The sequence below is a fragment of the Thalassophryne amazonica genome, chromosome 5 (assembly GCF_902500255.1).
Source record: "Thalassophryne amazonica chromosome 5, fThaAma1.1, whole genome shotgun sequence".
In the NCBI taxonomy this organism is placed as follows: Eukaryota; Metazoa; Chordata; class Actinopteri; order Batrachoidiformes; family Batrachoididae; genus Thalassophryne; species Thalassophryne amazonica.
This window is the reverse complement of record NC_047107.1, coordinates 122,746,709-122,759,256: the sequence shown is the minus strand read 5'-3', so window position 1 is coordinate 122,759,256 and position 12,548 is coordinate 122,746,709. Positions and strand designations below refer to the sequence as shown.

The 12,548-nt window shown below is 41.2% G+C and overlaps 1 protein-coding gene across 1 annotated transcript in view; it reads left to right on the top strand.

The window, feature by feature from the left end:
- LOC117511232 (beta-adducin-like) overlaps positions 1 to 12,548 on the top strand; it is a 107,141-nt gene that overhangs the window by 495 nt on the left and 94,098 nt on the right. The window contains 1 exon segment of the mRNA XM_034171234.1: positions 9,435 to 9,627. Within this exon segment, the coding sequence (XP_034027125.1) occupies positions 9,481 to 9,627 (147 nt within the window). The 5' untranslated portion in view covers positions 9,435 to 9,480.

Sequence of the window (12,548 nt, the reverse complement as noted above, 5' to 3'; positions counted from 1 at the left end):
GTGATTGATGCGGGCGGACATTAGCGCGCTGCTGGTGCTGATGCTGCAGCGCGTGCTGTTGCTAGGCAGCCATGAATAGTGCGAGCCTCCAGTAGTAGGAGGAGGAATGATGGGGAGGATGCTGGAGTCATGATTCTAATTCATAACAGAGATTGTAGTTATCTGGTCTTTTATTATGCAAACGTTTGGGTGTCTGCAGTGTTTTGAAGTTGTAACTCCCCCTGTAGTTTAATCATCTGGGGCACTTTGTATGCTGGCGCTAAAGAAATTTGTTTTTATTGGTACATGAAGTGTGTGTGGTTTTATGAAGGTCTTGATTTTCAGTTAAATTTACATCAGTTATCACTTTTCAACAGTGGCGGCACCAGGAAATTTTTGTTGGGGGGCTGGGGTAAAAGTTGGAGGGGCTCCACAAAATGTCGTTGAAATGAACAATATTTAGTAAATTGCTTTATAAATACCAAGGTATATGTTTTAGTCACCCATGCTCCTCTAAAATGTGGTATCAATGCGCACACACACACACATCACTTAGAATGAATGCAAGTTCAGTAAACTTGCACATACTGTAGGTATACAAACTAAATTCATTGAAATGGTGCTCAAGACAATGCATGGAATCAACCTTACACAAATCGTCTATAGCATATATCATATAGCCGTAATAAATATTTAGGAAACCTATATTTTTGGAGTATGGAGTTAAATTTGTCTCATTTAATACTTGCAAATGCACAGAGGGTGATTTACAAATATCCTTTGATTTGTACACGTGCTTTGTGATCCACAAACACAAATTTCTGATTTTTAACTTGTGTGTGGGTTTTTACAAATAAATGTTTATTTGCAAAACTGAAAATTCTGTTTTTGAAGGGTGATTCAGCATTGGTGGATCACCAAACACACACATTCATCACTTTGCTCAGTTATGCAATATTGAGACATTCTCAGCGCAAAACTGCAGTTGAGATCCACAAATATGTCAGATGCTATTCAAATTATTGGCAGAATTATTGGGGGGGGGGGGGGGGGGAGCTGAGGGGAGGCTTGGCTCATTATTGGGTGGGCTTAAGCCCCCCCAAGCCCCCCCCCTTGGCGCTGCTACTGCTTTTAAATTTCAAATTAAAATCAAATTTATTCATTTATATAGTGCCAATTTGTGATGAGATCACCTCAAGACGCTTCACACAGCATAATAAAAACAGAGAAAACTGAATAAAAATTTAAAAACACATTTAAAAGACAAAACCATAAAAGAATACAAGAATAAAAACACATCATAACACAATAAAAACAAATGATGAAACAAGGAAAACAAATGAGTCTTTAAATGTGATTTAAAAGTCTCCACAGTATCTGACTGTTGTCTGTGTGCCGGGAGATCGTTCCACAGAGCTGGGGCACGGTAAGAGAAAGCTCTGTGACCTGCAGACTTTTTATTCACCCTGGGAACACATCAAGTCCTGCACCCTGCCAACGCAGGGCCCGAGCTGGTACATAGGGGCTTACCAGGTCAGCCAGATAGGGAGGTGCAAATCCATGAACAATTTTATAAGCCAATAACAGAACCTTAAAATCTGATCTTGCAGCGACAGGAAGCCAGTGAAGAGATGCCAAAATGGGTGTAATGTGATCAAACTTTCTGCTTTGTGTCAAAAGTCTAGCAGCAGCATTTTGAACCAGTTGAAGACCCCTAATGCTGGACTGCAGTAAACCAGAAAATACAACATTACAATAGTCCAATCTAGAAGAGACAAATGCATGAATCAGGGTCTCAGCATCAGCCATAGACAGGATGGGAGGAATCTTCACTATATTTCGCAAGTGGAAGAAAGCAATCCTCGTAATGTCTCTAATGTGGAGGTCAAAGGATAACGTAGGATTGTAAACGACCCCAAGATTTCTTGCTTTGTCCATATGATGTATAACACACGAACCTAAGCTAAGCACTAGCTGGTCAAATTCAAATCAAATCAAATCAAATCAATTTTTTTATATAGCGCCAAATCACAACAAACAGTTGCCCCAAGGTGCTTTATATTGTAAGGCAAAGCCATACAGTAATTACGGAAAAACCCCAACGGTCAAAACGACCCCCTGTGAGCAAGCACTTGGCGACAGTGGGAAGGAAAAACTCCCTTTTAACAGGAAGAAACCTCCAGCAGAACCAAGCTCAGGGAGGGGCAGTCTTCTGCTGGGACTGGTTGGGGCTGAGGGAGAGAACCAGGAAAAAGACATGCTGTGGAGGGGAGCAGAGATCGATCACTAATGATTAAATGCAGAGTGGTGCATACAGAGCAAAAAGAGAAAGAAACACTCATGGGAACCCCCCAGCAGTCTAAGTCTATAGCAGCATAACTAAGGGATGGTTCAGGGTCACCTGATCCAGCCCTAACTATAAGCTTTAGCAAAAAGGAAAGTTTTAAGCCTAATCTTAAAAGTAGAGAGGGTGTCTGTCTCCCTGATCTGAATTGGGAGCTGGTTCCACAGGAGAGGAGCCTGAAAGCTGAAGGCTCTGCCTCCCATTCTACTCTTACAAACCCTAGGAACTACAAGTAAGCCTGCAGTCTGAGAACGAAGCGCTCTATTGGGGTGATATGGTACTATGAGGTCCCTAAGATAAGATGGGACCTGATTATTCAAAACCTTATAAGTAAGAAGAAGAATTTTAAATTCTATTCTAGAATTAACAGGAAGCCATTGAAGAGAGGCCAATATGGGTGAGATATGCTCTCTCCTTCTAGTCCCCGTCAGCACTCTAGCTGCAGCATTTTGAATTAACTGAAGGCTTTTCAGGGAACTTTTAGGACAACCTGATAATAATTAATTACAATAGTCCAGCCTAGAGGAAATAAATGCATGAATTAGTTTTTCAGCATCACTCTTGAGACAAGACCTTTCTGATTTTAGAGATATTGCGCAAATGCAAAAAAGCAGTGATACATATTTGTTTAATATGCACATTGAATGACATATCCTGATCAAAAATGACTCCAAGATTTCTCACAGTATTACTAGAGGTCAGGGTAATGCCATCCAGAGTAAGGATCTGGTTAGACACCATGTTTCTAAGATTTGTGGGGCCAAGTACAATAACTTCAGTTTTATCTGAGTTTAAAAGCAGGAAATTAGAGGTCATCCATGTCTTTATGTCTGTAAGACAATCCTTCAGTTTAGCTAATTGGTGTGTGTCCACTGGCTTCATGGATAGATAAAGCTGGGTATCATCTGCGTAACAATGAAAATTTAAGCAATGCCGTCTAATAATACTGCCTAAGGGAAACATGTATAAAGTGAATAAAATTGGTCCTAGCACAGAACCTTGTGGAACTCCATAATTAACCTTAGTCTGTGAAGAAGATTCCCCATTTACATGAACAAATTGTAATCTATTAGATAAATATGATTCAAACCACCGCAGCGCAGTGTCTTTAATACCTATGGCATGCTCTAATCTCTGTAATAAAATTTTATGGTCAACAGTATCAAAAGCAGCACTGAGGTCTAACAGAACAAGCACAGAGATGAGTCCACTGTCTGAGGCCATAAGAAGATCATTTGTAATCTTCACTAATGCTGTTTCTGTACTATGATGAATTCTAAAACCTGACTGAAACTCTTCAAATAGACCATTCCTCTGCAGATGATCAGTTAGCTGTTTTACAACTACCCTTTCAAGAATTTTTGAGAGAAAAGGAAGGTTGGAGATTGGCCTATAATTAGCTAAGATAGCTGGGTCAAGTGATGGCTTTTTAAGTAATGGTTTAATTACTGCCACCTTAAAAGCCTGTGGTACATAGCCAACTAATAAAGATAGATTGATCATATTTAAGATCGAAGCATTAATTAATGGTAGGGCTTCCTTGAGCAGCCTGGTAGGAAATTGATGCCAATACCTCGCTGGACCAAGAACCATCATTTCAGTCTTATCAGAGTTTAAAATTTGAAGTTACTAGACATCCAACTTCTCACTGATGCAAGGCAATCTTCCAAAGATTTTATGTGAATGAGATTACCAGCAGTTATCGGCATGCACAATTGGGTGTCATCAGCATAGCAACGAAAGGCAATCCCAAAACGCTGCAGTATATTCCCAAGAAGTGCGACATAAAGGGAAAAAAGCAGGGGGCCAAAAACGGATCCCTGCGGAACCCCAAACTTCATGTCCCTAAGATCAGAGGTAGTGCTGTTGCACAAAACACAGTAAGAATGACTGAACAGGCAGTTCTAGTAATCCCAAAATGATTTTCCAGCCTATCAAGTAAAATATGATGATCCACGGTATCAAACGCGACATTAAGATCCAACAGGACCAAGACTGTAGTGGTATCCGAGTCCATTGCTCACAAAAGTTCATTCACTATTTTAGTGAGGGCCATGTCTGTGGAGTGATATTTTCTAAAAGCAGACTGCAGTGGCTCAAAAAGATTATTCTCAGTAAGGTGGTCCATGAGCTGCTGTGAAACCACTTTTTCGGGATTTTAGAACTAAATGATAGATTTGATATCGGTCTATAATTTTTACAATAAACTAGGCTCAAGATTAGATTTCATTTTCAATGGTTTAATCACTGCAGACTTGAAACATTTAGGAACAGATCCAAAAGTGAACTTTACATTAGTCAGTGAATATATATATATATATATATATATATATATATATATATATATATATATATAAAAGAATTTATAAGAAAATGAAAGTTTTCGTGCGCATGCGTGAGTTTTTTCACGCCTGTCGGTTACGTCATTCGCCTGTGGGCAGGCTTTGAGTGAAGAGTGGTCCACCCCCCTCGTCGGAATTCCTTTGTCTGATTTCTTCCTGAGAGACTGGCGCTTTGCTTTATCAAAATTTTTTCAGAACCTGTGAGGCAGATCGAAATGGAAATGGAAATTCAGCTGGTTTTCGGTGAAAATTTTAACGGCTGATGAGAGATTATGGAGTGTTACTGTCGCTTTAAGTACTTCCCACAGAGTGGGACGTCGCGCCGCGCTCTGAGGCGCCGTCATCAGCCTGTTTCGAGCTGAAAACCTCCAAATTTAAGCCTCTGTTGACCCAGGACGTCGTGAGAGAACAGAGAAGTTTCAGAAGAGCTCCGGCTCAGCAGTTTATCTGGACATTCCACTGTTAAAGGAGATTTTGTAATGAAAGACGTGCGGACAGATTGGCGCGTCGGCAGGCAGCCGGCGCGGCGTGCCGTCACAGGAAAAACACCTCCGTGTTGATAACCATTTGTAAAAACCAGGCGGCTTTTGATGGCTTTCAGTAGAGTGAGTATCTGAGAAATTGTTTAACAGCTGGACATGTTCCAACTTGTCCTTAAGGCTTCCAACGGAGGTGTTTTTCCATTTATATATATATATATATATATATATATATATATATATATATATATATATATATATATATATATATATATATATATATATAAAGTCCCCCCCCCCCACACACTTTTTTTTCTTGTCTTTTTTCTTTATTCTAAAACATGTGCCAAGTCAACCTGCAGATGCATATCTGATTTGCTGTGGCAAATCGTCCCCCCGCCAAGAATGATGAAAGAGAGAAGATGAATTAAGCTGTAGAAAGTTCTCAAGGATGATCAGTGGAAAGAGGATGCACTGAGCTCAATTTTGAGCTTCATGGCAAAGACTGTGAATACTTATGTACGTGTTATGAGTTCTTGTTTTTTTATTTTTAATAAATTTGCAAAAATAAAAAAACAACAAAAACCTTTTTCACTTCATCATTATGGCGTCTTGTGTGTACAATTTTTAGAGTTAATGGCTTCAAGTGTTTTTCTGTGTGCAGCCAGCTGCTTTCACATAGTAGATGCCCATTACTGCCATCTGCTGTTGTGAAGAATATTACAACAGAGAAACTGAAAATTAATACATATACGTCACAGAAGTCTAAAATAAGACTCAATAGCAGAGGAGCTTCTGCATTCACAGTCAGGGTATTTTGTAAAAGAATAGATTTTTTTGGTAACCAAAAGTAGGTCCTTTTTTATTTGTTTGTTTTTTTTTTTTTCTTGTTTAAAGGCATATGTGACTTGGTGTCAAAGCAGGTTTTGGTGGACCTCCAGAACATGCATGTTATGTTTTGGGTGCCATTGGTGCTACACACTGGAACAGTCTTGTTTTTGCAGAGATGATGCAGTATTTCACAGTGTTTCCAGTTAAAGTGCAGACTTTATGAAGAGGTGTGACTCTGCACATGTGCAGCCAGTGTTTTAGAGTCTGGCCTGTGCAGATCATAGAACCAGGATGGATCAGTAGACCATAGTGTTGTTTGAATTGTGTATGTCGCTGTAGTTACACAAACAGATGAAACACAGGCTGGAGGGCGTGGTGCATTTGAGGCCTTATCTGTTTGTTGCAAGGAGGAGTGGCCGTCTCTTTGCTGAAGATCTTTACTGTAAGTCTGTTTCTGCCATTACCGAGTCGTACCAGCAGCTCCAGTTTCCCGTTAGTGGTTGTGATGCTGTGAGCTTGTGGGCTCTTACTGTTAATGTTGCATCTCCATGGGCCAATGCCCCGAGGAACCCCGAGGAGCATCCTTAATGCCACGGTAAGAATTTCATCATGCATTATGCAAACGCAGGCTGGATGTGCATTTTGACAACATTAGAGGAAACGTCTCATGATGATGCTGAAATTAATAAAAGGCTTTCATTTCTGTTGAATAAAATCTTTCTCTGTCCCTCTCTCAGGTTTACATTTCTTTAGTGGTTTCATTTTTATTCCCTTTTTATGGATTGTGTGTGTAGTTGGATTCTGGTGAGCTCCACTTTCTTTTACCTTTTTGTTCCATGCTGACTGCAGCTTCATAAAGGTCGGCCTTAAGCGGGAGTGTGGGCTGTTAACAGTAAACAGAGCTCTTTTTTTAAGCAAAAGCTTTTAAAAAAGTAGGTTTACTGAGAGGTTGTGTTTGTGTGCATCTTTAACTCAAAAATTAATAAACACAATGATACAATGTTGTTGGGAGTGGACTACATTTTTGGGTGGATCACCACAGAGGGGCCAAAAGGCGAAATTTGAAAACATTGTTAAACTAAAAGACACTCAGAGATCACATACAGTACCTCCACCAAGCCCAGTTTCTGATTGCCTAAAACTGCTTCTGGATCCAGGATCTAAAATATGTTTGGGATCAGATTAAAAATAAAATCCCTCATTTTCTCTGACATTATCCATCCACTCACCAAATTTCATCAACATCCTCTCACAACCTTCTGAGTTAAATGTTGCTCTGCACCAAACATTCTGGATCTCAATTCCAGAATATGTTCTGGATCACCAACGAAATCGAATCTCCTATTTTCCAGAACATCTTCTATCTGCTCACCAAATATCACTGAAATTCATTCATTATCTTTTGAGTTATCCTGCTTATAGACAAACTGCGGTGAAAATATTACCTCCTTGGCTGAGGTGTCAAAGCAGCATCACAAATGTGTGAAAGCGTCAGGTCTAATCTCAAATATATATGTCACAAATAGCTTCAGTGTGAAGAAAATTTTAAAGAGCTTCACTTTGCACGATGGGGCGTTTTGGGCCTTCTCGGTTGATGTGCACTTTAATGAGTACTTATCTAGATTATACAATTTGTTATCTTCACCTCAGCCTGAGGAAGAGAATGCTGTATGTGATGTGTGTGTCTGCCTCTGTGTGTGTGTGTGGGTGTGTGAGTTCTTGCTCACATAACTGAAATTATTGATTCAAATGAACCATTTAATCAATGTGGAGCATCAGTGTGACCTGATACTGAGCAGTCAGGTCTGGATCCATATTTTGTTACATGGAATCTGAGACATACGGCCATCTTTTACATATTGGATTCCAATTTTTTTGTATCATACATACATACATGCATACATATATATATTTGAGCAGCAGTGACCTTGGTGGCCACAAACCTCAGTTTTGGAAGTAAAAGAAACAGACACACCATCTCATTTTATGCCTCCTGTAACTTCAACTACACCTGCTCCTAATTATCATCATCTCGAGATTATTCTCTGCAAAAAAACAAAACAAAAAACAGATGTGTCCAGCAGGTGGCAGATCAGCTACATATACATTCAACCACTCCTGCTCCTACTTTCCATCATCCATCATCCACCAACCATCCAGCAGGTGGCAGTGTTTTATAAGTGGCCGGGAAGAAAAGTTGCTTTTTGGATTGATCTGTTGCATCAAAGTTGCGCAGATTTTAATAAATTATTTGCCCTTTTTAAACATTTTTATTTGAAGACGTATAACACAGCAGCATTTATTGTTTTATGTATCATCTGCATTTTTTCCATGACTCGGCTCTTCCAAAACCTCAGAAAAAAAAAAAAAAACGAGGAGATCCCATTAATAATGTGGATCATAAGAAGAACAGCTGATGTTCTGCATCCTAATAAATTCAAATTCCTGCCTAAATGATCTTGATTAAATGACTCACCTGCGTCTGGTGTGTAGAAACGTTTGTCTCACGACATGAAATAATGAGCTGAATCCTTAAAGTGCATCAAGCCACACCCAGTTCACCTCACAGGACACACCCCCTTGTTATAGTCGCTGTCAGGTACGGAAATTCTGGATTCTGGTGATGGTCCCTGAATGCATCAGGTTTGTCTTTAATGAAAAGAATCTGCATGTTTCAAAATAACTGGAACAAGTTGTTCATATTTGAACTGAAAAAGGAGTCTTAATCTGTAATTCTTGTGTTTTGATCATAAGATTTGTGTGTTGTTTTCTATGGATCCTGTGTGTCGTTTTTAAAGACAGACCACAAATATGTCACATTTCCCTCTCGTAATGATGATTATTTACAGCAGGGGTGGCCAAGTTCAGTCCTCCAGAGCTACCTTCCTGACACTCTTAGTTGTCTCCCTGCTCCAACACACCTGAATCCAATGAAAGACTCATTAAAAGTCTGCTAACGAGTTGGATTCAGGTGTGTTGGAGCAGGGAGACAACTAAGAGTGTCAGGAATGTGGCTCTGGAGGACTGAACTTGGCCACCCCTGATTTACAGTATGTCTGTTAAAAAAAAAACAATAATACAATTTTACTAATTAACCTTTTTTAAAAATTTGAATAACACATTTTTAGTTTCTTATTTAAATGGACTGCATTTACATAGTACTTTTCCATCTATATCAGACTCTCAAAGCGCTTTACAATGATGCCTCACATTCACCCATTCACACAGACACACTCACACACCGATGTCAGGGTGCTGCCATGCAAGACGCTCACTACACTCCGGGAGCAACTTGAGGATTAACGCGCTTGCTCAATGGTCCGTAGTGATTTTCCGGCCAGACTGGGGTTTGAACCAAGGACCCTCTGGCTTAAAGCCCATCGCTTAACCACTAGACCATCACCTTTAGAATTTAGGTTTACTCCATTTTTATTAATTATTTTATCCTTTTCTTCATAGTTTTCCCTCTTCTGGTGTTGAAGTGCTCTCTGCGTCACTGTAGAAGATGAGTAAGTCTCCCACACCCAAGAGCACCCCGGTGCAGCGGAGCCCCAGCGACGGGGTTCCTGAGGGCCTCCAGTCTCCTCAACATTCAACTCCTGGATCCGAACCACCGCATAAGAAACGCATCGCCAGTCTGCTTCAGAGCCCGGTGAGGCCTGTGTGTGTGTGTGTGTGTGTGTCACTTGATGTTATAATCTTCTAATACACTGAGCAGTGCAGCAGCTGTTTTCTGACATTGATCGATTTGTGTAGATGGAAAATGTTTTAGATCTTTGAGTTCAGCTCAAGAAAAATTGGAGCAAAAACAAAAAAAGTTTTGTGTTGATATTTTTGTTCAGTGTTGTTCCAGCAGTTAGTTTCACAGCACTATTATGAACATAACACCATGAAGATCACAACTGTCAAATATGTTCAGCTTTAACTAAATTTAATTCTATGTTACGTTTTGATTCATTATCAAATGAATAAAATATCAGATCAGGGAAACGGGACACGATGTGAAGCAGTCATGCATGTGTGTCAGTACTGCTGATTAATTACTAGTTGGGTTGACTAATTGGATCTTCAGCTCTGGATGTGACTGTCTCCTGAGGTGCGTCAGTGTCCGTTGGAGCTCGTTCAGAGTGGGTTGGCGTGTTATGTTTGTGTCCCTGAGCAGCAGTCGGGTTGATGAAGTGACGATGTGAAATGACTCATGTTTACTCGCCCTCTGTGTGTTCGAGCCTTCGTGATTGCTGGTGCTTCAGAGATCATTTCTCTGGAAACATTTCGATTTGTGGAGACACTCAGCCTTCTGGAGAACCTCGTGGTCTCAACACAAGCCAGAAACTAATGATTTACTGAAGTGTGAACCTGATGAGATGTAATATTTGGACTTCTTGCCGTCCAGGATTTATTTTATTTTATTTAATTTTTTGGAATGCTGCGTCTTTGGCGACTAAACATGCTGTGATCACAACCCACTCATGAGTAAACATTTAGACATTTGTTTGCAGTCTGGAGACACCTCAAAAGAACAGATCAGGTCTGGGAGCATGTGCCGGTGCCATGTGCCGCCTCATCCACCACACCACAAGGCCGCCTTGGGTCCTGGATGACATCCACTCAGATGGAGAGCAGTCAGAAGACCAGTCAGAAGGCCAATGGACAACCAAGGATCCATGTAGGAAGAACACATGAGTACTGTATAAGTAACAGACACGTACAGGAGAAAGAGTATAAGAAACAGAAAACAAACATACAACCACAATTAAACTTGATGTCCGTAGTTGGAGCAGACATCAGAACTTTCTGACGGACTCACCGGATGTCAACTGACAAGGAATGGATTTAACGAATGAGAAAAGGACATTTACAGGATAAAAACAGACACAAACAGATATCAGAATTTATTTGTTTCATCAGTCCATCACAGTGTGACGTCACTTAAGTAACCACTCGTTTGCCTGAGAGTCATAAAAGGGGTACCCAAGGATCCTCCAAAGGGATCCAGTCGTCACTGGCTAGTGTCCAAGTCTCTCAAGACAGGAAGCATCACGACCTGAAAGACTTGAACGTCTGTTCTCCTGCCTGCTTTTTGGCTTCCCTACAAACCCCATATATTCCTATAATCCCCACATCTGTTGTAGTTAGCCCAGCGCACGTCTGGACTCATCAACGTTGGCCATTGGCGGCGTTGGTGGCCATATCTGAGAGACCACATTCTGACTGGCTGTTCAGCTTTGAGTAAATCGATGCATGAGAAGAGAAATGGAGGCGATGAAATCAAACAAGCGCCAGTGTGAGGAGGTCACACTTCATCTACTCTATATGAAGACTTTGACATGGTCTTTGACAGACGTATAAAATGCTGTGAATAGCTGCCAAAGCTGTCAGTGAAAAGACGGAGTACAGTGGAAATGTGAGCAAACGCTGCTTTGTTTGCAGTTTTGATTTCCAAGGCATTCTGAGTTCAGTCTCTGAATGACGTACACAGAGTAGGGCCACCTACTGGCATGGAGGGTTTACGTATTCAGGGGATGTAGCTTCGGAAAATTGAAAAAATCTATAGCCTTTTTCCTGCATTCTGAGGCGATCTGGGAAGCTAAATCCTGACTGTCTCATTGTTTTTCATCCACTATTTTTATTTTAAAAGGACAGAGACTTCAGTCACATGAACTGATCAGTGGTGTTCATCAATCAACCTTTATTTATGCAAGACCCTTCCCGTATTTTATCACACCTTTGGTCACCTCCAGCCCAGGTCTGTCACTGGCATTCACACAGTGTACACGTTCAGTGTCCTCCTCGTGACACGTGTATGTCCAAAAGAACAGGAGTGTTGTGAAAGTGTAGTGACACGGACCCACAACAGGGGGCGCAAATGAACGGTCAATAGATGAGCCAAAAGGTAACAATTTAATGTTGTGAAACGTGCACAACGAACATACAGACAATCTCAGAATATAATTACAGTCAAATTACAAAGGTGACGTGTGGGCAGGCTCGAGGATAGAAGACGTCTGTCCTGAGAAGAGCCGGAACAACACGATTTCCGCCCCCACAGAACCTGGTGAATACTGGAGCCGCCAAGTCCCGAATTCCCAGGTGATCACCGTCCCCGACTGTCGGATCTGGTACTGCTGGCGAAGAACAAAGACAGTCAAGTGTGGGTGTGTGTACACCCAGTAACAACAGCGGTGGGAATGCCACCTCCACCTCTCACTCAATATGTTGCAGAGTACCGCAGTGATTCCTCAGGGGAAAAGAGTGCCATCCTGCACTCACTCAGCCTCCACAGAAAAAGGAACCGGTACTCCTGCAAACACTCACAATATACAGATATATTGCAAAAGACACAAACGGCTGAGGATATTACTTCCAATGAAGTATGATATCTCGGCGATGAGGTGGAGATGACGTCTGGTCTTTATGGAGTGCGATGATGAAGAATGTGTGACAGCTGTCACTCCCGGCTGTGTCCGTGGCGGCAGCGCCCTCTCGTGCCTGAAGCCCGCACTTCAGGCAGGGCACCCTTTGGTGGTGGGCCAGCAGTACATCCTCTTCTGGTGGCCCACACAACAAGGAGGA